The sequence below is a fragment of the Eleginops maclovinus genome, chromosome 12 (assembly GCF_036324505.1).
Source record: "Eleginops maclovinus isolate JMC-PN-2008 ecotype Puerto Natales chromosome 12, JC_Emac_rtc_rv5, whole genome shotgun sequence".
Classification (NCBI taxonomy): Eukaryota; Metazoa; Chordata; class Actinopteri; order Perciformes; family Eleginopidae; genus Eleginops; species Eleginops maclovinus.
Genome location: NC_086360.1, coordinates 11,356,893 through 11,376,933, shown reverse-complemented (window position 1 = coordinate 11,376,933; position 20,041 = coordinate 11,356,893). Strand labels below are relative to the sequence as shown.

At 38.6% G+C, this 20,041-nt stretch overlaps 1 protein-coding gene across 1 annotated transcript; it reads left to right on the top strand.

Annotated features, from left to right (window-relative positions):
- Positions 1–5,053: 5,053 nt before the first annotated feature.
- Positions 5,054–19,566, top strand: tars1 (threonyl-tRNA synthetase 1). Its single transcript, XM_063897972.1, has 19 exons — positions 5,054–5,325; positions 6,120–6,197; positions 6,714–6,904; positions 7,590–7,713; positions 8,961–9,088; positions 9,792–9,909; positions 9,990–10,054; positions 10,261–10,339; positions 10,819–10,965; positions 11,525–11,623; positions 12,434–12,600; positions 13,334–13,496; positions 14,846–14,983; positions 17,125–17,202; positions 17,289–17,389; positions 17,722–17,826; positions 17,992–18,064; positions 18,755–18,869; positions 18,987–19,566. The coding sequence occupies exons 1-19, from the start codon at positions 5,266–5,268 to the stop codon at positions 19,133–19,135; spliced, it is 2,178 nt and encodes a 725-aa protein (XP_063754042.1). The 5' UTR covers positions 5,054–5,265; the 3' UTR covers positions 19,136–19,566.
- Positions 19,567–20,041: the final 475 nt, after the last annotated feature.

Genomic DNA, 20,041 nt, shown 5'->3' with positions numbered 1-20,041 from the left:
GCATATCAGTAAATATGAGCTCAGGCTGTTAAAGAAACTCTTATTTCCTAAGAGATGGATGCCTTCCAAACTCCATTACTATAATAAATACTTACTTACTTGCTAAAATAAAAAATAAATAAACATGTTGTCCTCTTGAAAAAATATCACAATTGAGTTTCTTGGCTTCTGTCAGGGGAGGCAAACCAAGTTTTAACAAACGTTTAATGTGATTTCTGTTTCCAGGGTGCAGTTTTTCCTATAAGTACATCAGGATGCTTTTGGCAGTAGCAGAGTACATCAAGTGTAATCCTCTAATGACAGTCAGGCTTGGCTTTGCTCACATATTACTGTGAATAGGTTGTACAGCAGATCCTGTTAGTTTCAATTTTCTTACTGCTGCTGAGCCAGCAGGATGAACTGAATGATAAGGGACCGGAATCAAGCCTAATCCCTCTATCGCCTTTCCTTTACGTCTTTTTTCCTCAAACCAACCACAACGAGTTGATCTGCCACACCACTGACTGAGGGGAGGACTTTCAGACTTCAGACAACTTTAATGTCCCCAAAGGGGCAATTTGTGGTATAGCACTGTAAACAATAACCATAAGCAGACACAATTAAAACACAGAACAGTGACAACAACAACAACAGCAACACCATGACGTCCATGATCGTGATCTGTAGCCAATAAATGTTCCTCTGGGTGTGATGTGATGTATTTTATTGTCTCTTCCTAAAATGCAAGCAGTGGGAGGAAGAAAACCCAGTACCCATTTGTTTCTATTCTGCTACTGCTTTCTTCCTTCTACTTCAGCTTCACAGAGGGTTTGGAAAAGGACGCCAAAACCTTCCCTTGGTGTATTTGACATTATGTGGCAATGCAGAGATGGCATAAGCAGCATAATCTGGACCCTCAAACCGCCTGCCAGGGATGTGACCCATGCTTATGCTTTGAAGGCATATTGTGGAGAGAAATATGACTACCATTTTAATGCTATAGCATGTAATTTATTCATATGTTTTTGTTCACGCAGACTGGCAATCCTGATTTCTCATATTTGTTGGTGCATCTTCTCTTAAAGACAAGCAATTGAATAGATAAGATTTACTTTCAAATACCAGTTTACTTTTTCACTTATTTGAGAGAGTAAATCCAGAACAAGCTCAGTGCTAGAGAACATGTTTTTTGTTTTTGTTTTAAACAAGTTATTTTTTGCTGTTTGTTGTATTTCATTTGACTGCTGACAGAGCTGTTTCATGTGCATCGACATTTGAATTTTGACTCACAGAGAGCACTTCTGTCTGAACCTGAAACTCACAGGAAGCTAAGCAGAGGAAGGCAGGTGACCCAGAAACAGACCTGCGTGCGTTTGATTTTGTGTATGAAGGTGTTGTAGAGAGGAGTGGGTTACATCAGAGGTATATCAGAAGAACCATTTCTAAATATGAGTTGAATGCATAAGGTATGAAGAGCGGATGACATAGGGTACACCACTATTCCAGACCCCATGATTATGTTTGTTATTTGTTGAGAATAATAAAACATTATTTGGAAATATACAGTACAGAAAACAAGAATAGACCTTCAAATGTAAAATTAAAAGTTAAAACAGGTTTAATGTGAATTATTTGGTAATGCATTACAATAATAGGCACAAGTGTTTTTTAAATCTGTTATCAACCCCAAGCTACCTGCTCTCACAGTCAGTCCTATCATTTGTTCTCATTCATTCTTTACAACGTAAGGTTTTACGTCTTTGTTGCATCACAGATTCAAGGCTTTGGGAAGCTTTAGTGAGACTGTTTTCATTTGGTAAACTTAAGCCGTTAAGTTTATAAATTTCATAAAGAAGACGTATAGTGCAATATTGTTTCAGGCAAAAGCTCTGACTGATGATTTTATACACTTTTCATTGAGAGAAGAAAGAATTTACCATGGAGCGATGAAATATTTATGATGCTTTTGGAACAAAGCACATCATGTATTCGCCTCTGCAATTTCCTTTGAATGTGGAGCAGAGTGAAAGAGGCAGGAGCTCTGTACTGCTCTCTCCAGAGATGCCTGTGCAGACAAATGCTGGCTATATCAAAACTTCAGTGAGGGAGGTGACAGCGTCAGCCGCTGAACTGTGGGGGAGTGCAAACTGCAGGCATAAAACAGTGTTTGAGACTGGCTAGTGTTGGATTCTGGCTCAGGGTTGTTCTTTGCAAGGTTTCTCTACTGACACCTAATGGTTATAGAGATATAAAATATCTAACATTCCTCCAAATAATTATAAAATAAATATAGACATGACACTTACATCTTATCCTCATAACACCAGGGCGCGCTGAATAATTCTTCTTTATGGGGTATTTTACTTCTTGTAACTAGTTCTCATAATAGATTATTAAATCATCAACCTTTCAACATATATTGACACTCTTAATCGGAGTCCCATTTTCTATTTTTAGAATGTGATATTAAATAAGTAATCATATTAGAACATTTGATTATTATTGGTTTTATTTTATTTTTTAAATGATGCCCAGAGTTAAATATTCAGATTACATTATTAAACATATTGTTGTTATTGTAAATTCTACTGTCATCTGCATTGTTTTAATCTATACATCAACCATTCTATGAGTGTCTGAGTTGGAACAGACCCAAAACAGAGCCAAAAAATAGAAACTGGTGGCTGACTTTCCAAGTGCTTGAAGGTTAATTATTCAAGAATTCCCTCGTCACAAGAAGAAGAGAACAGACGGATAGCAGAGTGTGATTCAGCTTCTTCCTTATTCCCTCGGAGAGTGTCAGTAGTTTAAAACCACTGTTTGAGTGTAATTGAAATGCATGCGTTGTCTGATGTCTGGCGCCTTCGAGCAAGGACCGGAAAGAAAACATAGAACAATCATAACCTCAAACCCTCTCCCTTTAAGCAGAGCAATCAGCGATATGGTTCTAATCAGCAACAAGAGTAATCTGCTCTTTATCATTTTGAAAATGCATTGTGAGTGTGAACTGTGTGTAAATTAATTGCTTCATCTTATTAAAGATATAAAAACATAGTGATGTTTTGTTGTGTAAATGTTAAGCATTTTCATTATAGAGCATCAGTAAAAAGTTTCATAATGAAGTTTCTTCAGTTGCAGAAGAAAAATAAATAAAAGCAATTAAGATCTACATAAGGAGCTGACATTTTGCGAGACATGCCTAAAAAAGGATGTATAAGAATTAAAAGGTATTACAGGTAAGCATGAAAACAACACGTATAGAGGGAGAAGTGCACCTTCACTAAATTCACATGTTGTTACGAATATTTTATAGCCTTTTATTCTGCGTTCATGTGAATTTCACAAACCCAATCCTTTCTCCTTAAAAGTCAAAACTGTAGAAAAGTATTTGCCAAATATAGAGTCAAGATTAAGGTATACCATGTGCCTAAAGAAAATGTTCCAACAAGGTAATTTGGGAACACAATACATTAATGATGATAAAAGTGAGATCATTACCACTTATCTGACAATCCCATACCAGCCTGGATCACATGGTTGGCTCACGATCAATATGAAGCAGGCTACTCTGGTGATACTGTATATAGGATGTAAAGACGGTTGTTCAGTTATGCTTTGTTCAGCTTAACATAATGTCAAAAATCAGATCCGGAGCAGCTTTTTTCAATATTTATGAACATATACATAATATGGATGTAAGAAACATACACTGCCTCAACTATGGATCCATGCCAGGAGCGGTTGCTACTAGCAACACAACGTTCAACTAGAACTACCTGCCTTTGGCAGCACAGTGGGCGTCAAGCCCTCCATTTTCTTCTGCATTAAGGAGATAATCACCGAGATGATCATATATTCAAAAGTAGTTCTGTCAGAATATAACTCACACTTACTGACAACACTGCAGGGATGAGACTCAAATGCAAATGGAAAAATCACCTGATGTTTAAGAGAAGGAAATCCTACTTACATTATATATAAAACAGAACAGAGTTAATTTGAATGGCTCATTGGATCGAGTCATTGGATTGATCAATTGGATTAAGTCATGAAGCACACAATTTAGGCTATGCATTTAACCCATTTTAGTACTTAGAAGCAGTGAGCTGCGTTCATATACAGCGGCCTTGGAGCAGTGGTGGATACCCATGTGCTCAAGGGCACTTTGGCAGTGCGAAGGAATAAACTGGCACCTCTCCAGGAATTTCAAATAATGCGAGAGACCACAAAGCGCTTTGCGTTGTTGATGTTCGATAGGATGAGTGATAACATAGAAGAAAGTGAAACTTGACAACAGCTCTGGAGAACATCCTTTACACAGGCTGTGCATTGTGGCTGTAATACAAGGGCGTACTATGGCTGCAACTTCTAAACTCTGCCCTCAAGTACAGTGCCATGTGCTCATGCTTAGCAAGTGTCGAGTGGACACAAATGACCACCCTAAATAACTTCATTGTAGAGTGTGTTAGAGAGATACAGACATGACAACAACATTGCTCAGTTAAATTAAAGAAAGAAGAGAGCCTCAAACATATGAAAGTGTCATATGCAGATTTTGTTTGAACCAAACATAACAGCAGGTGATTTCTATGATTTAAAATTGATTTTTTGTTTGAGGGAGTGTTAAACAGTTAAATAGGATGTTTTTTGTTTATTGGTTATGTCAACTGACACCAAAATCAGATCATGATATGACCCCTCACAGTAACCCTGCTGTGCAAAGGGGACTAAACCACAAGATATGAAGAAGCATACAGTTATCATAAAAAAATCCACTGCTCATGACAACTAGGGAAAGCTAAGTTATACAGGTATATATACTGCTGGATGAAAAGAACAATTTGCCTTAAACTTTATTATTATCAAAAAGTCTAGATAAAAGAATTGGAATAAAGAAAACGTAAAAATCAAGACAGTATTTCATATTATTTAAAAGTAAGTATTTATAATTTCATTAGTGGATGGATTTTGTCACCACCATGCAGGATACAACCAAATAACTTTTCAAAAGACCACAACATTTGAAAATTAAAACGTTTAACATTCAAATTATAGGTGGAAATCAGGTTAAAACAAACAACACTGCTTTAATCATCAAAATGCACGTCTGATGTTATCCTCTGCCAAACAAAGCAATGCCTACTACAGCAACATTGCATCAGAATTGCAATATCCGGGTACGTCATCAGCCCTTACCGGTATCCTGAGTGCTGACAGTATAAACTCCCATTCACTGACCAGACGTGCAAAAGTTATCTCTCAAAGTGAGGTAGGGTTTCACTTGTTATGGCTGACCAGGCTGTCGTGGAGAAAATGAGCGAGATGCAAGTGGACGAGAAAAAAAAGGTGAAGCTTCATTCTTGTGTCCAGTTAAAAGTCATGTTAGCGAGATAGCAGCTAGCTTAGCCTGTGACCAGATTCATGCTGTCAATGCAATGCGGTGCTACTATTGCGGCTAGCTTTCATGAGTTATGTTGGCTTTGCCTCAAATGTCACTCCAAATGTAACATAAGCGTAAGTTTAATTTCATTATGTTAAAGTAGATGGATTCACAATTCAGTTAAGCGAGCCTGGTCGGTGGATTTGAATTGGGACGTCACACTTAGCTCGAGAGTGTGCCTAACGCCAAACTCGATTCAAAATAACGCCTTTCAGTGTTTCTGGACACGTTAGCCAACACTTTTGAACTTGCAATTATCACCTTTGTGATATAAAAGCTATATCTTTGAAACGGGTGGCACTCCCCCTACTTTCTAATAATAACCATACTGTGCCCTACAACTTGGAGGGCTCTGTCATGTGGTGAGAACTACTTCATAAACCTTTGTGAATCACTTCGATGCTTGATCTACCTCAGGACATTTTGTGTAAGATCTTAAATCACATAGTGTTCTGTTATGAGGCTATATAACTACCAGTAAGGCAGGTCTCTTAAACATTATAGATTTGTTAACAGTGTTAATATAAATGTGCCTAATATAAGAATGGCATGTTACTATTGTAATGTAAATGATTGTGTAGGCATGCACCTGTACCGTCTGTATGTATCAGGTTTGTAATTCATGTCAATGAAGTGACGTCTAAAACAGCTTCTTTTATGCACTTTCTTCTTTATAAAGTTTACTAATATTTTCTGACAGGGGGGGGCTGAAGGCGGTAAAGATGGAGGAAAGAAAAAGGCTAAAAATGCCACTGGGCAAACTGGAGGCAGGGCTGAGGTAAGTTGCTAAATTTCTTTTCACAAAGAATGGAAAGCGTATATTAGGTATCATCATAATAATGTGTTGTTGACAGAACTGTATTGTGATATATTTATATCAGTGCATGCATTGCTCATACATCTCAAAGCAGAAAACCACTGGCTTCATGGCTGTTGAGCTTTTTGATCAGATACTTGTCAAAAGTATAGGGTTCAAACCTTCTCTTTGTTTTATGTGCAATGATGAATAAGAGCTCAAATTGAATCAATGGCATTACTTTGCTGTAGCTGAGTAAAAGCATGGATACAAGTCTAGTTTTAGGAAAGAACTTTTTTTGTGATCTTAAACAAGTAAAGCACATTAACACAGCAGGTTTGTCTTTATGATTTCCCTTTTTATGTCCTCAGACAAGCAGATAAATAAAGACAAGATATTGGCTAGTCTTAGAAAAGTCTTGACACCCAATGAAGTTATACAGTTTCAACATTTTTACTGCCCTCATTTACTCACTCCTTTGTTTTTGTTTCCCTCTAGCTGTCACCAGCTCCGGAGTACATCGATGAGCGTCTTACTTTGTACACTAAACTGAAAGCCGAGCATGAAGCTCTGATGGCTGAGAGGGCTGCGAAGGACAGCCGAGCCATCAAGGTGACTCTGCCTGATGGGAAGGTGGTGGATGCTGAATCCTGGAAGACTACACCATACCAGGTTGCCTGTGGAATCAGGTCAGTGTGATGATAGGATCCCTGTAACTTTTACTTATTATATTGAAAGCCTGCTCTCATGCAGCACAACAAAGAAGGAACATCTTAAGGGTCAGGAAGTCAATTTCCCAAGTTTAACTGTCAGTGTTATTTATAAAGCCTTTTTTACACTTTCAAAAGGCCTCATTAAAGTTAGAGAAAGTAGTTGAAGCTCTGCTGTCTGATAATCTGAGATGGCCTATACAACAGGTGCCAAGACTGTGTTAATATGGATAAAGATTACATGTTGATAACATTTATTTACTGAGTCACATGAATAGACTGCATAGTAAACACAAAGACATGCAAGCAGCTATTTCACTATTGTTATACGAGTGGATGCACATTGCTCCAACCAAACACATCATCATCATTTTTTGGGGATGCACAGTCCTGATATCCTGAATGCAATATCTCAGGCAAGCCTTAAGGTAATAATTGAAAACGTTGCACAAATGTCCATTAGGACTCGAGGACTAACTTAATTGATTTTGTTGGTCAAACGTCAAGGTCACTGTGGCCCTTCATACACATTCTTGACCTCTTGAATAAGCTTTTGTGGATGAATTGGTCTTGGTAGTATAAGTCAAAAACAATATTTATGTTTTTTACATCTACACAATTAATTGATGATATGATTTAAAATATGTTCCTGTTTTGCATTCAGTCAAGGTCTGGCTGACAACACAGTGATTGCTAAAGTGAATAACGGTGTGTGGGACCTGGACCGACCATTGGAGGAGGACTGCAGCCTTCAGTTGCTGAAGTTTGATGATGAGGAGGCTCAAGCGGTAAGTCAACCTCATCCCTGGGCTGACGCAGTGTTTATTTGTTTTTTCCTGCTGTAGTAAATTACTCTTGAACCCTTTTCTTTCAGATGCAAAGTTTGCTCCTTTTTTTTATAAACTTGTCTGTTATTACTTCAACTCAAATGTTTGGAAATGGATCATTTATGAAAATGAATTTGACAACATGCTAGAACTTAATATTAGTTTTAATTGAAGTGGTCTCTGATATCACTAACCTGGAGTCTATGTTTCATTGTAGAGTGTGTATTGCCCCCTAAAGCTTATTAATTGTATATATTTGTGGATATCAGAGGACTGGAAACAGGAGCTTACAAATGTGACCTGTTTTATTTTGTTTGGCACAACAAAAAAAAATTGATCACAAAGTCTAATAGAAATCACAGATATTGCATAACCCTACATCATTTGACTGATTCTGTTTCTTTGACAGTATGCCTCCTTATTTCCCTGGAATTAAACAATGGTTATTTAACCGTACCATTTTGCTCACTGCAGCTGGTGATTCAGTCATGTTCTTGCAATGAAGCATTGGCTCCAAATTACACAATAAAACAATGCTGAAGTCAAGTTCATGTAAAGGGTACTTCATGCAGACTGATGTGTGTTTACTGAATATAAACATGAGATACATATTCATAAACAGTCATATATTCAATCAGCAGGTCAATTTAGCAGGTTTTCCATGTTTAAACATAGTAATTATTTCCTAAAGTTAGACATTTATTATTTATTAAAAGCGGAAAACATAATTTCCTTCTTTTTCTCAGCGGAGAATCCGTTACTTACAGATCACATCATCTTGCAGAGTCTATTCAACCCCTTATTGACATGTTGTTAGGGCAGGCAAGGTTAAAGTGATGAATGAGAGGTGTACAATCGATAATAAACTTCAGAGCTCTGTGATTTACCAAGTGTCCAAGCTGCAACGACATTAAGAGGAGATGCGAGAATGTAAAATACTGCTGCAGTATTGTACTGTCAAAAAATTGGCAGAAAGTAGTCTCTTAAGAGAATTACAAGACTTGTTCCTCTATTATAATCTCCATATTCAGCTTCATTGTCTAAAAAGGAGTTGAATATTTTGTGTGAAGAAAAGGTCCAAAGTACCAAACAGATTCAAGATTCTCATTGTAACAATTTCCCAGCACAAACATCCTATTATTAATAAACAAAGGGATGTTTTGTATTGCTATTTTTGCTAATCAGGAAATATCTTGTTTTCTATTTAGGTTTACTGGCACTCCAGCGCACATATCCTGGGTGAAGCCATGGAGAAGGTGTACGGAGGCTGCCTGTGCTACGGTCCCCCCATCGAGAGCGGATTCTACTACGACATGTTCTTAGAGAGCACTCAAGAGTGAGTCAAACTGGCTTTGTTTTCAGATGTGTGTGTATAATTAGATTTGTTAATTTGTGTTATTTTGAAATGACTTCAAGGCTTAGCAACTGTCCATTGGGTTCACTGTCTGGCAAACAAAACCGGTGGATTGTAGTGCACAAAAGCTGTCAAGCCTGATTTACCTTGGGTGTGGATTTGAAATTGCATCTTCCTATTTCTGCCCTCAGGATTCTGAGAGCAAAAGCAAATATATTCAAAACAACAACAGCACTTTGAAAGTGTGTTGAGACACCTTCAGAAGAAAACACTTCTTCTCAGTAAACAACTTCTCACTTGACCTTTCCTGAAACCGAGGCGTTTCTCCCTGCTTCAGGCTGCAGGAGAGCTGTCTAATTAATTCTACAACCTCCCTAATGAAGTCATTTTATGCTAATGGAATTCTTGGAGATGATTTTTGCAAGGATATTTGACATTGCTCAAGCCCCTTAAGCCAAGGACTTTTACCTACTTGCCCATGCTTGGCTGAGGTTAGAAGTTTTTAGAGGTCAGAAAATTACATTGGTGAACAAACCATGCCTCACTGTCTGGTCTCATCCATGATACCCTTTATAAACGCTGGCTGACTCATTTTAGCTCCGTGTGCTCTTTGCATATTAATGTAGGACTAGTCGTTGATATTGGATGTAATGCTCTTGTTGTGTTTCTCTCTTGTTTTGGACAGTGGTGTTTCGAGCAATGACTTCCCTGGCCTGGAGACCTTGTGCAAGAAAATTATCAAGGAGAAGCAGCCCTTTGAGAGGCTGGAGATCAAGAAGGAAACTCTGTTGGAAATGTTCAAGGTATTTGAAAACACAAGCATGTAAAAAAAAAAACATTAAATAATTAACTGAACTCTAAAAGCTCGCCTTCTCCTCGACAGTACAACAAGTTCAAGTGCCGCATTCTCAATGAGAAGGTGACCACTCCCACCACCACAGTGTACAGGTGAGTTCAGGTCCATGCTCTCAAATGTTTTTTACTTCAAAATATAATTGTCATGATATTCTTATTTATTTTTTGACCCAAGCCATGAATGAATTGATTCTACTGAAAATGAAAGTCAAATTTCTAGGCCCCAAATCAAAGCACTGTTTTCTTCATTTTTTTTTCCTTCAACCTTTTAAAATATTAACTTACCTTCTGCCTTTCAGGTGTGGTCCATTGATTGACTTGTGTCGCGGGCCTCATGTGAGACATACAGGGAAAATCAAGGCACTTAAGATCCACAAGGTGAGGGTTTCCTTCAGACAGTCATTATGTACAGCAGGCTGGTTATTCTATGTGTATTTATTGTTCAGGAAATATTTCAAGACTGTTTGTCTGTGCCCTGAAAGTGTGCTATTAAACACATTTGTATGACGGCCGTGCAAATAAAGAAACATCTTGAGAAACGTAACACACAAAACCATCAATGCGCAGCTCTGCAACAAACTCCTACTCAACTCAAACAATTTGAACTACTTTATATTGTGTGCTAGAAATTGTTCCTTCTGTATTTGGAGCGCTTGTTCTAAATGCTGTGCCTGTGCTGTTATACGTTGTGTCTATTTGTACGCGTTTTATTTTCCTAATGTACACTGTTGAGCTCTCAGGGCCACCATACATTTGTCCCCATTTCTAGAGCAGCATTACTGATGTTGTATTCTCAAGGGATTTGGTGGACCCATAAGACTGATTGAAGCTCACATTTTCTTTTTATGGTGTGCTAGAACTCGTCTACATATTGGGAGGGTAAGGCGGACATGGAAACCCTCCAGAGGATTTATGGAATCTCCTTCCCTGACCCCAAAATGCTCAAAGACTGGGAGAAGTTTCAAGAGGAAGCCAAGAACAGAGATCACCGCAAACTGGGCCGGGTATGAAGTGAATGTGAAGAAGTCTCAAGTTTAAGTCAGTATGTTATGAAATGCAGGTAGAATAATACCTATTTAGCCAGGATTGTGTGTGTGTGATGTTACTAAGTCACGCCTTTCCAACAGACAAGATAGTCAAAGCCATTTCTGAACCGTGGGAAAATGAAGTACTCTATTATCCTACACTTTCAGAAAGTATCACTTACTGAGTGAATTTGTGAAAAGTTGGTAATGATACTGAATTGATTTTTGCATATCAATCTATAAGAAACGCTGAGAATAACGTTACAAAAAATTAACCCGTGTCCCATTTTCAGCTTTGAGTGATAAGGCAGTATTCAATTAGAGGGACTTTAGAATGTGTGGAACCGTTTTGTAACTTTTGTCTAACTTGAACGCTATTTTTATTACTATAACATGATATGGAACTTTGTGAACAGGGAATTGACAGTTCAGTGTGTGTGGGGAGCATTGTTTCTAAGTGAAACCAGTTTTGCCTGTATGGTTGCTCTTTTGATTTCCCGTCAAACTTCTGAGTCTATTTATACATCTATTTATTCAGGAGCAGGACTTGTTCTTCTTCCATGACCTGAGTCCAGGGAGCTGCTTCTTCCTTCCCAAGGGGGCCTTCATCTACAACAGCCTGATTGAGTTCATCAAAGTAAGCCAAAGCTGTCTGACCCACGGTGGATAATTGCTGAGATCTCACTGTAAACTTTAAGGCGTGAGAAAAGAAGCAGAGTACGAATCACAAAGTTTAAATTGGCAGAGAGACCTGGGGAGAAGGAAGAACACATTTGATCCTCTAGAAGGCCTATGTTAACCGCTTCACATATTTACAAGTTCAAATTGAACTATGTATTGCGTCATATTGTTCTTTAACAGAGGAATAGGAAAGGATTTGTTATGTTAAGACATAGCTTTATATATTATTGACAACATCGAAGAAAAGCTTAATTGAAGCAGTTTTGTGCTAAAGAGCCACAACATAGCTCTTTTAAAGTCTTCTTAGATTCGATTAATGCAGTCCTAAAGCAGCACACGTTGAAAGCAATTCTACTTTGATGTGGTAAAAATAGATTTCTGACTGAGGAGTAATGAGATGTGTTTATTAAACAGCTCTGCCTGTCCAAGCAACAGAACACCTACAGCATCCACAAGTATTGTAGGGTCTGCAGGGATGCAAAATAAATTGCTTTTTTAACACCGATATCAGAACTCAAGGTGCATTACCAGTAGTTTAAACATTCTCAGAGATTTGCTTTTTTTTTTTTTTTTCAGCCTTTGCTTTTCTGTTTTAAAGGATATGCACTATTCATCAGCGAACCCCAGGTGTAGAAAACCGTTTTAAACTGTAGGTGTGATGTGCACAGAGCGTTATGAAGCTGAATTGCTTGAGGTGCCAGCAACTCAGAACAGTCTTATTGGTAAAATGGTCTTTGTGAGAAAACCTTTGTTGTGTCTTTGGCAGAGTGAGTACAGGCAGAGGGGTTTCCAGCAGGTGGTGACACCCAACATCTACAACAGTAAGCTGTGGCAGACCTCCGGACACTGGCAGCACTACAGCGAGAACATGTTCTCCTTCGAGGTAGAGAAGGAGACTTTCGCCCTCAAACCAATGAACTGCCCCGGACACTGGTGAGGCCTCCTTTTCCTCACATTCAGAGGATGTTTGTACAGTTTTAATTTCAGCAAGAAACTAGAACAGATTAAAAACAATGCACACCCACTCCTGTTCCACATGGTCCACATCAGTTCTTCCTATAGTGTGAAATAGAGATTTTATTTGGTCTCTAATGAGAGTTAAGAATGTTTGTTGGAGGCGAGGTTGTTTGTTCTGCATCAGTAAATGTGTGTGCAGCCCTGAGCTCAGAGTTCTGTTGTTTAAGCTTCATAGTTTACCCAGGTTTGTTTTCAAATCAAAAGTTGCCACAGTTTTTGATGAAATAGATCCATAGTTCTGATAGGTTCATATTTCACTGCTACAATAGATTTTCTTCCAGTCCCATAGACGGATGCGCTCTTCCTTTTTTCAGTTTGTGAATGACCCAGTTCGCTTTACTGCTGAATGCTGCATTGCAGTGTGAAGAGCCAGGCTGCAGCTTTTCTTAGGCAAATCTTGTATCTCCTTTTCACTGTTCCAATCTTTGGGTTTTCCACATTTGCAGCCCCTGTGGAGATCACACTGATATGGAAATTGAGCGTGCAAACACTTTGTCAATGTGTTGGATGTCAGTTTAAACAAATATCGAATGCAGTCTTTCACAGCCGTATTGAGGCAGGAGAGCAATTTGCAGTTATTACGAAAAGTCAAGGTCGAGGTAGGCAGTTGTAATTTGTGCAGTTATCCGCAATGCCTGTTTGTCTGCAGTCTGATGTTTGATCACCGGCCGCGCTCCTGGAGAGAGTTGCCCATTCGCATGGCCGACTTCGGCGTGCTGCACAGGAACGAGCTGTCAGGAGCACTGACAGGCCTCACCCGTGTCCGCCGCTTCCAGCAGGATGATGCTCATATCTTCTGCACCATGGACCAGGTGAGGCCCGCACTCAAGCATTGACAAGTTCAGGTTCCAAGTTCACACATTTTGGAGTCTCATGGAAAGAGATGACTGATGAAACCAGTACATTTAGAGGACAATACCACACATTTTACTCTTCAACATCTGATCTGTTTTTCTTAATTCTATTAAATAATAAAACTGTTATTTTAAAAACAATTCAAGTTTAACAGAAATCTGATAAGGGTTATAGGAAACTTCCCATATTAATAGTGCTGCTAACAGTGACTCACTTTTCAACAATTTTTAAGTGTTCACAGATTTAGTGAGTGGCTGTTAGAAATGTTCAGTGACATGCCACAGTGACAGGCGAGGGGGAAACATTATATCCTGATTGTGGGTAATGTAGGTGCCAGGTTTTGACAGGGCAGAAGAATGGGGGGAATACAAAAAGATATACCACTGATCTGCTGTCAATCATGAGAGCCACAATATGAAAGGATTGCAAAGCCAAATCACTCCAGTATTCTTAAGCACTGGATTTATTTATACCACTGTCATATTTTATTGGCTGAACCATTTCGTCAATGTTACAACTTGGCCATTTAGACCAATAACAATATCATAATAGACCAATCTCATAAAGTAAATTACTTTCTATAAAAGAAAGAAACACTTCAAAGCAAGTGAAACTATTTGTAGACAAAAGGAACCAGCACACAGAGGTAAAAAAAGTGGCAGCCATCACAGTGCTTTCTGTGGCAAAGAATTTGAACCTGTTGTGAAGGCTCTCAGTAAATCAGGGTCTTGCTGGCACACACAGTTCTTCAAATAAAATCAGGCAATTTTGTGAGTCACATCCCTAGGTTAAGAGAGAGGAATCCTACTGCTACATACTCTACTGCCTGCTGTAGCAACTTGCATGTTGAAGTAGCTATCTTTTATATTTAACTCCTGATTGATTTGACACAACCTATATGCTGACAGCAAAACAAACTATTGCTGTTTTAATAAGGAAGTCGGGCACATTTTGCTTTGTTATTCTCAGAGAAACTGGGGTCTGATTCTTGTGTTTGCAAACTGCTAAAAGTTGTTTACCCCTCTGAGTTGATGTGCATCTACGAGCTCACTGTGGCTGCCAAAAATGACAGTTGCGTTGTTTTATATAAACTTTAATGCGTTTGATCACACGTAGCTTTACTGGGACTTAAAATTACTCTTAATACAAATACCTGAAATATTAAATACTGACTGATCTCCTTCCTCATATTATTCTGATTCAACACATTGCTTAATTGTTTGTCAATACCAAAACAAACCATGGTGCAATCACAACACGAGAGCTTAAACGCGTTGCTTTGCTAACATTTTGTCTTTGACCCCAGATCGAGGACGAGATCAAGGGCTGCCTGCACTTCCTGCGCACTGTGTATGACGTGTTTGGCTTCTCTTTCAAACTCAACCTCTCCACAAGACCAGAGAAGTACCTGGGAGAACCGGAGGTCTGGGAACAGGCAGAAAAGGTAATCAGAAGCTATGTTGTTCCTGTCATATGGTAATGAAAATGTGAACAGCACGCTCTCACAAAGCCTCAGTGAAGAATTATGAAGCTGATCTGTGATATTATCAAAACGGAAATGTTGGAGCCACTTCACAGACGGCATAGCTTGTGTGAACCCAGATAACATTTATATTTTAATGAATGAGATTTATTCTGCAGAGCTGATATCAGTTCTGAAGCAGAAAATGCTCCAGAGGATCTACAAGTGCCGTCACTGTCTGCCTTTGCTGTCAAATGAAATTCACCCTCTGTGGACCAGCTCCAGATTTTACATCTCGTTTGGTTAGGCTCTTCGCTTCTCTGGGATGGAGCAGGTAGTGTTTAAAACTCTTGAAGAAAGTAGTAACAAGAGGGAGTGAGTTAAACTGAGTGATAATGAGTCCTTATCCCTCTGTGCTCTCTGCACCATGAGTGTCTCTCTCGGGACAACTTCTAGTCTAACAGATGGATCTGTAAAACTAAACGACAGTTGTTTGATAAAGGTCGGCGCCACAAGATAACTATTGTTTTATCAGTAGCATCGGTATATGAAGCATGTCCTTTTTAGTCGGGCAAGCCTCTTAAAGACCGGCTCTGAAAGAATATGCCTTGAATTTTACAGCAGAGTGAGATTTTCACATTTGTTTTCCTCCTGATCTGACTGTTTAGAGCCAGTTGTGTAATGTATCCAAGTACATGTACTCAGTTATTGTACCTAAGTAAGATTTTAGAGAACTTGTACTTAACCTCATTATTTCTTATATACAGATTACTATCCTAAAGTAATTAAAAGTAGCTCCACTGTTCCAGCTGTGAGACACATTAATGCATAAAACCCCAGTAATTTAATATACATATATGATTGTAAAATAGGACATTACACACAGTAGTAAAGTATATTTTGATGCCAATACTTTTGTGCTTAAGTTAGATTTTAAATGCAGGAATGTTACTTGTAATATTTCTACTGAAGTAAAATAAGAACCTTTTCCACTGCTGTTTAGAACGTGCATCCCGAGTGTAGGTTGCCATGGTTTGCATTTCTCTCCACACCGCAAACAATGGTCTCGAAAAAGCATTATTTTTTCCGGTTGTTTGTCTATGAAATGATGACGATATTTCGGACGTGGACTTTACCTTCACTGGTCGGCGCCGGCAGTGAGTCTAGTTTATTTCTTCTACAGTTAAAAAATCTTTACAGAAGAAGATGAAGCTTTTTATGCCTCACTGTTCCCAATCATTTATCATCTCCCTCTTTATTGAGATGACATAAAAGAAAGACACACAGAAACACACACACACACACACACACACACACACACCACACACACACACACACACACACACACACTCTCTCAATTACTCAATGGGTGTAGTAAAATATGATCTAGATTAATTATGTATAGGTACTTATTGGTATTTTATAACTGCAAAATAGTTCCTTTCATTTCTGCCCCTGGTTTATAGTCAGTGGTTTAATTGGTCCGTCCTCACTTTTATTGTAACTTCATTTTCAATCACGTCTTTTCCCACTGGCAGCAGGGGAACTTGTGTTTGTTGTTTTATTAACAATCAATCCGCTGGCCGCAGTAACTATTTAAATATTGAACACCTATAAATTGCTGATGGATATTGTGCTGCTGCAGCATAATATTAATAACTACACACCCCTCAGTTAGTCACAGTCTTCAAAACAAGAATAACATAAGTACGCGCAGTAAAATATTTGGAGTAGTAAAAAAAGATAATTACAGATGACTTTACGGTTTTGAGCTTTCATTGACTTGCCAGTCCACTTCTCTCAGAGTAAAAAATGTTCTAAATTCAGCACCAGCTTTTTATGATTAATGTTTGCTTGCTCAGAAGTGGAAAATGATCTACAAGAAAGAGTGACTCTCAAACTTAGTCCAGTGAAGGAACAGAACTTGCTGCATGTTTCCCTCACCTCATTAACTCCCTCAAGCAACCATAAAATATTATTGAGACATTTCTCAGTTCAGTGATTAGTTCCAGATGAACAAAATGTCAGGTCCAAGTATACAGCATCTTCCTAACACCACTGTTTATCTGCATGTGGGTCAGCCATTGATATTGTAACTAAACAGTAATTGTTTGTTTTTCCAGCAACTGGAGAACAGCTTGAATGAATTTGGGGAGAAATGGGTTCTGAACCCCGGTGATGGAGCCTTTTATGGACCAAAGGTGAGCCGTGTGCTGCAGTAATGATATGCTTCCACTGTGAAACAGCGAGGGGGCTCCTGCTGATTGCTTGTGCCGTTTTTTTGCAGATTGACATTCAGATCAAGGATGCCATCGGCCGCTACCATCAGTGTGCCACAATTCAGCTCGACTTCCAGCTGCCGATCCGCTTCAATCTCACCTATGTCAGGTAACTCTTCTACTGCTTTATATACATTTTATATAAAATGGCAGAGGAATAGAATATTACTTTTATTCCTGCACATGCATCATAGTATTTAACATAATATAATACAATTAACATTATCAGACAAAAGATATTGGTGAATTTAGTCAGTATAATGACAGCTGGAAAAACATCTGCAGTAATAATGTGATGTGCATTTATTTATGGAGACGTATAGTTTCAAGACTCCATAGATTTGTTAATTACCCGTCTCAAGAAAACTAAGAAAACTGTTTCCTTTTCTCTCTGTGTGTGTGTGTTCCTAATTTTCTTCCATACTTTAAATAATTGTATAGCCATGATAGTGACGACAAGAAGAGACCAGTCATCATCCACAGAGCTATCCTGGGATCTGTGGAGAGGATGATCGCCATTCTGACAGAAAACTACGGAGGCAAATGGTTTGTGAACAATCATTTCAAGTGTTTATTTTGTCAAGTATGTTTAGTTTCATTGCATTTCTTCCTCTGCACTATTAATGACTTTCAGATTAACTAAAGATACATTCATTTATACAAATACTGCTTTTAATGCTAACAAGTTTAATGCGTGGCGTTCTGTTTCAGGCCGCTATGGCTCTCTCCTAACCAGGTGATGGTGGTACCTGTGGGACCGACCTGTGAGGAGTACGCTCAGAAGGTAAACACCGACCACAACTACTGCCACCCATATTCCTGCCCCAAAAACTAGGATACATTTTACATTGAATTCAAAAAGTGACTACTTAAAATTTAGAATTAAAAAAAGGACTTCCGATGGGGCAAAGACATGACCAGACAGTCGTTCATGATGTGATCAAGCTCTATTTAGCCAGATCACTGATACCGTACTCAGTAGTTGTGATTTAGTTTTTTTATAAACACACATATTGATTGTGTTATCGCCATGTTATTATTTCCTTTCATTTTCTCTTCCGAGCACATTTGACTAATCGGTTGGCTTGTTTAAAACCTGACTGTTCATGTTCATTTCGTCTTTAAGTGACGGCCACACTGACAATAATACAAGTTATAATGGCTTTGTTTTACCTTTTTTTTTGTGGAACCTGCAATTACTCTTTTGTGTTGAACAAAAAGTCCATTTGTAAAACAAGCAGCTGCACAGTCCTGATATCCATGTAATTACAAATAGCAGCAGGTCCACACAGTGTGATCATAACGGCTGCAGAAGTACAATCATCATTGCAGCCACATCGCCAACATGTACAAAATGTGGTAGACCACATTTGAAAATAACCCTTTTATCGTCTACTAAAATGATAAAACTATGATTTGGCTTTTAAAACATGCTGGTGAGGACTTAACCGTGTGTTGTCCGTAAATGTTGCAGGTGAAGCAGGAGTTCCACAGCAAAGGTTTCATGTCTGACGTGGACCTGGACCCCGGCTGCACTCTGAACAAGAAGATCAGAAATGCTCAGTTGGCGCAGTACAACTTCATCCTGGGTCAGTGCAACACTCTGTCTTTTACTCTCTGTCTCTTTATCTTTGTCGTCTCTTGCTCGCTGTCCATGTAGATATTGATTTTTATTTATTTTTTGTCTCTTTGCATGCTTGGAAAAGTGGTGGGAGAGAAGGAGAAGACGAGCAACACTGTAAATGTGCGCACCCGGGACAACAAAGTCCATGGCGAGCGCACTGTGGAGGAGTGCATCGAGCGTCTGCAACAACTGAAGACCTGCAAGAGTCGAAATGCTGAGGAGGACTTCTGATCGTCCCACACTCAGCTATCAGCTCAGCCTTTTCTCAACAGGGTCTAGAGGTTTTAACTTTAAAAGGGCCATGTGGTTAAATCAGTTGTTGGTACTGCTTTCACATTTTGCCTCATCTCTGCTTCTTCTTAGTTGGAAATCATATTTCTTTGATTTCACAATTGTGTCTTCCATCGCCTCTTTACTGTCGCTATGTTTTTGGTCATCATGTCTTTCGGAATCAATATGACTGTCCATAACCCTTCTGTTCATTCAGAATCAACTAGGTAGACTCCAATGTGATAATTTCTTTGAACAGCTGGTGCATAAACTGATTTAAAACAGAGGGGAAATGGTTTGTTACACTGTCCAGAAGATTGTATCAGTCATTGTTTCTTCAGGGAAATGTACACGAGTTACAATATTTCATATTAAACAAGATCTATTCTTAATGTGTTTGTTGTGCGTTATGATGTTTTTCTCTTTGCCATTTTCTAAAATTTCAGCAGCATTTTTTTCTTATCTAACTTGACAGTTAATGAGCATTAAAAGCATAAAATAATTACAGCAATACATTAAATGTGTATCTCTATATATTAACTGAAATCAAGGCAATCATGAGCAAAGTACATATACAAGTTTATAGCGCGTACTAGCAGTTTTCATCACTTCATGAAACGTGTTTTTAAAATCACAACTTGAGTCACAAGTTCGAGATCCTGCATTTCGACACCAATGTTGACATGTTTTAGATATTTTGAGAGCAGAAACATTTCATTTTCCAAGTGATCCTGTAAAGCTTCAGTCAATAAATGGAGCCATATCTTCCTCCGGTAGTGAATCACCATTTAGGAAGGAAATCGTTGATGTTCTGGAGGGTAAACACCTGATGCTTCTCATTATTACATGCTGCCTGAACTCGTAGAT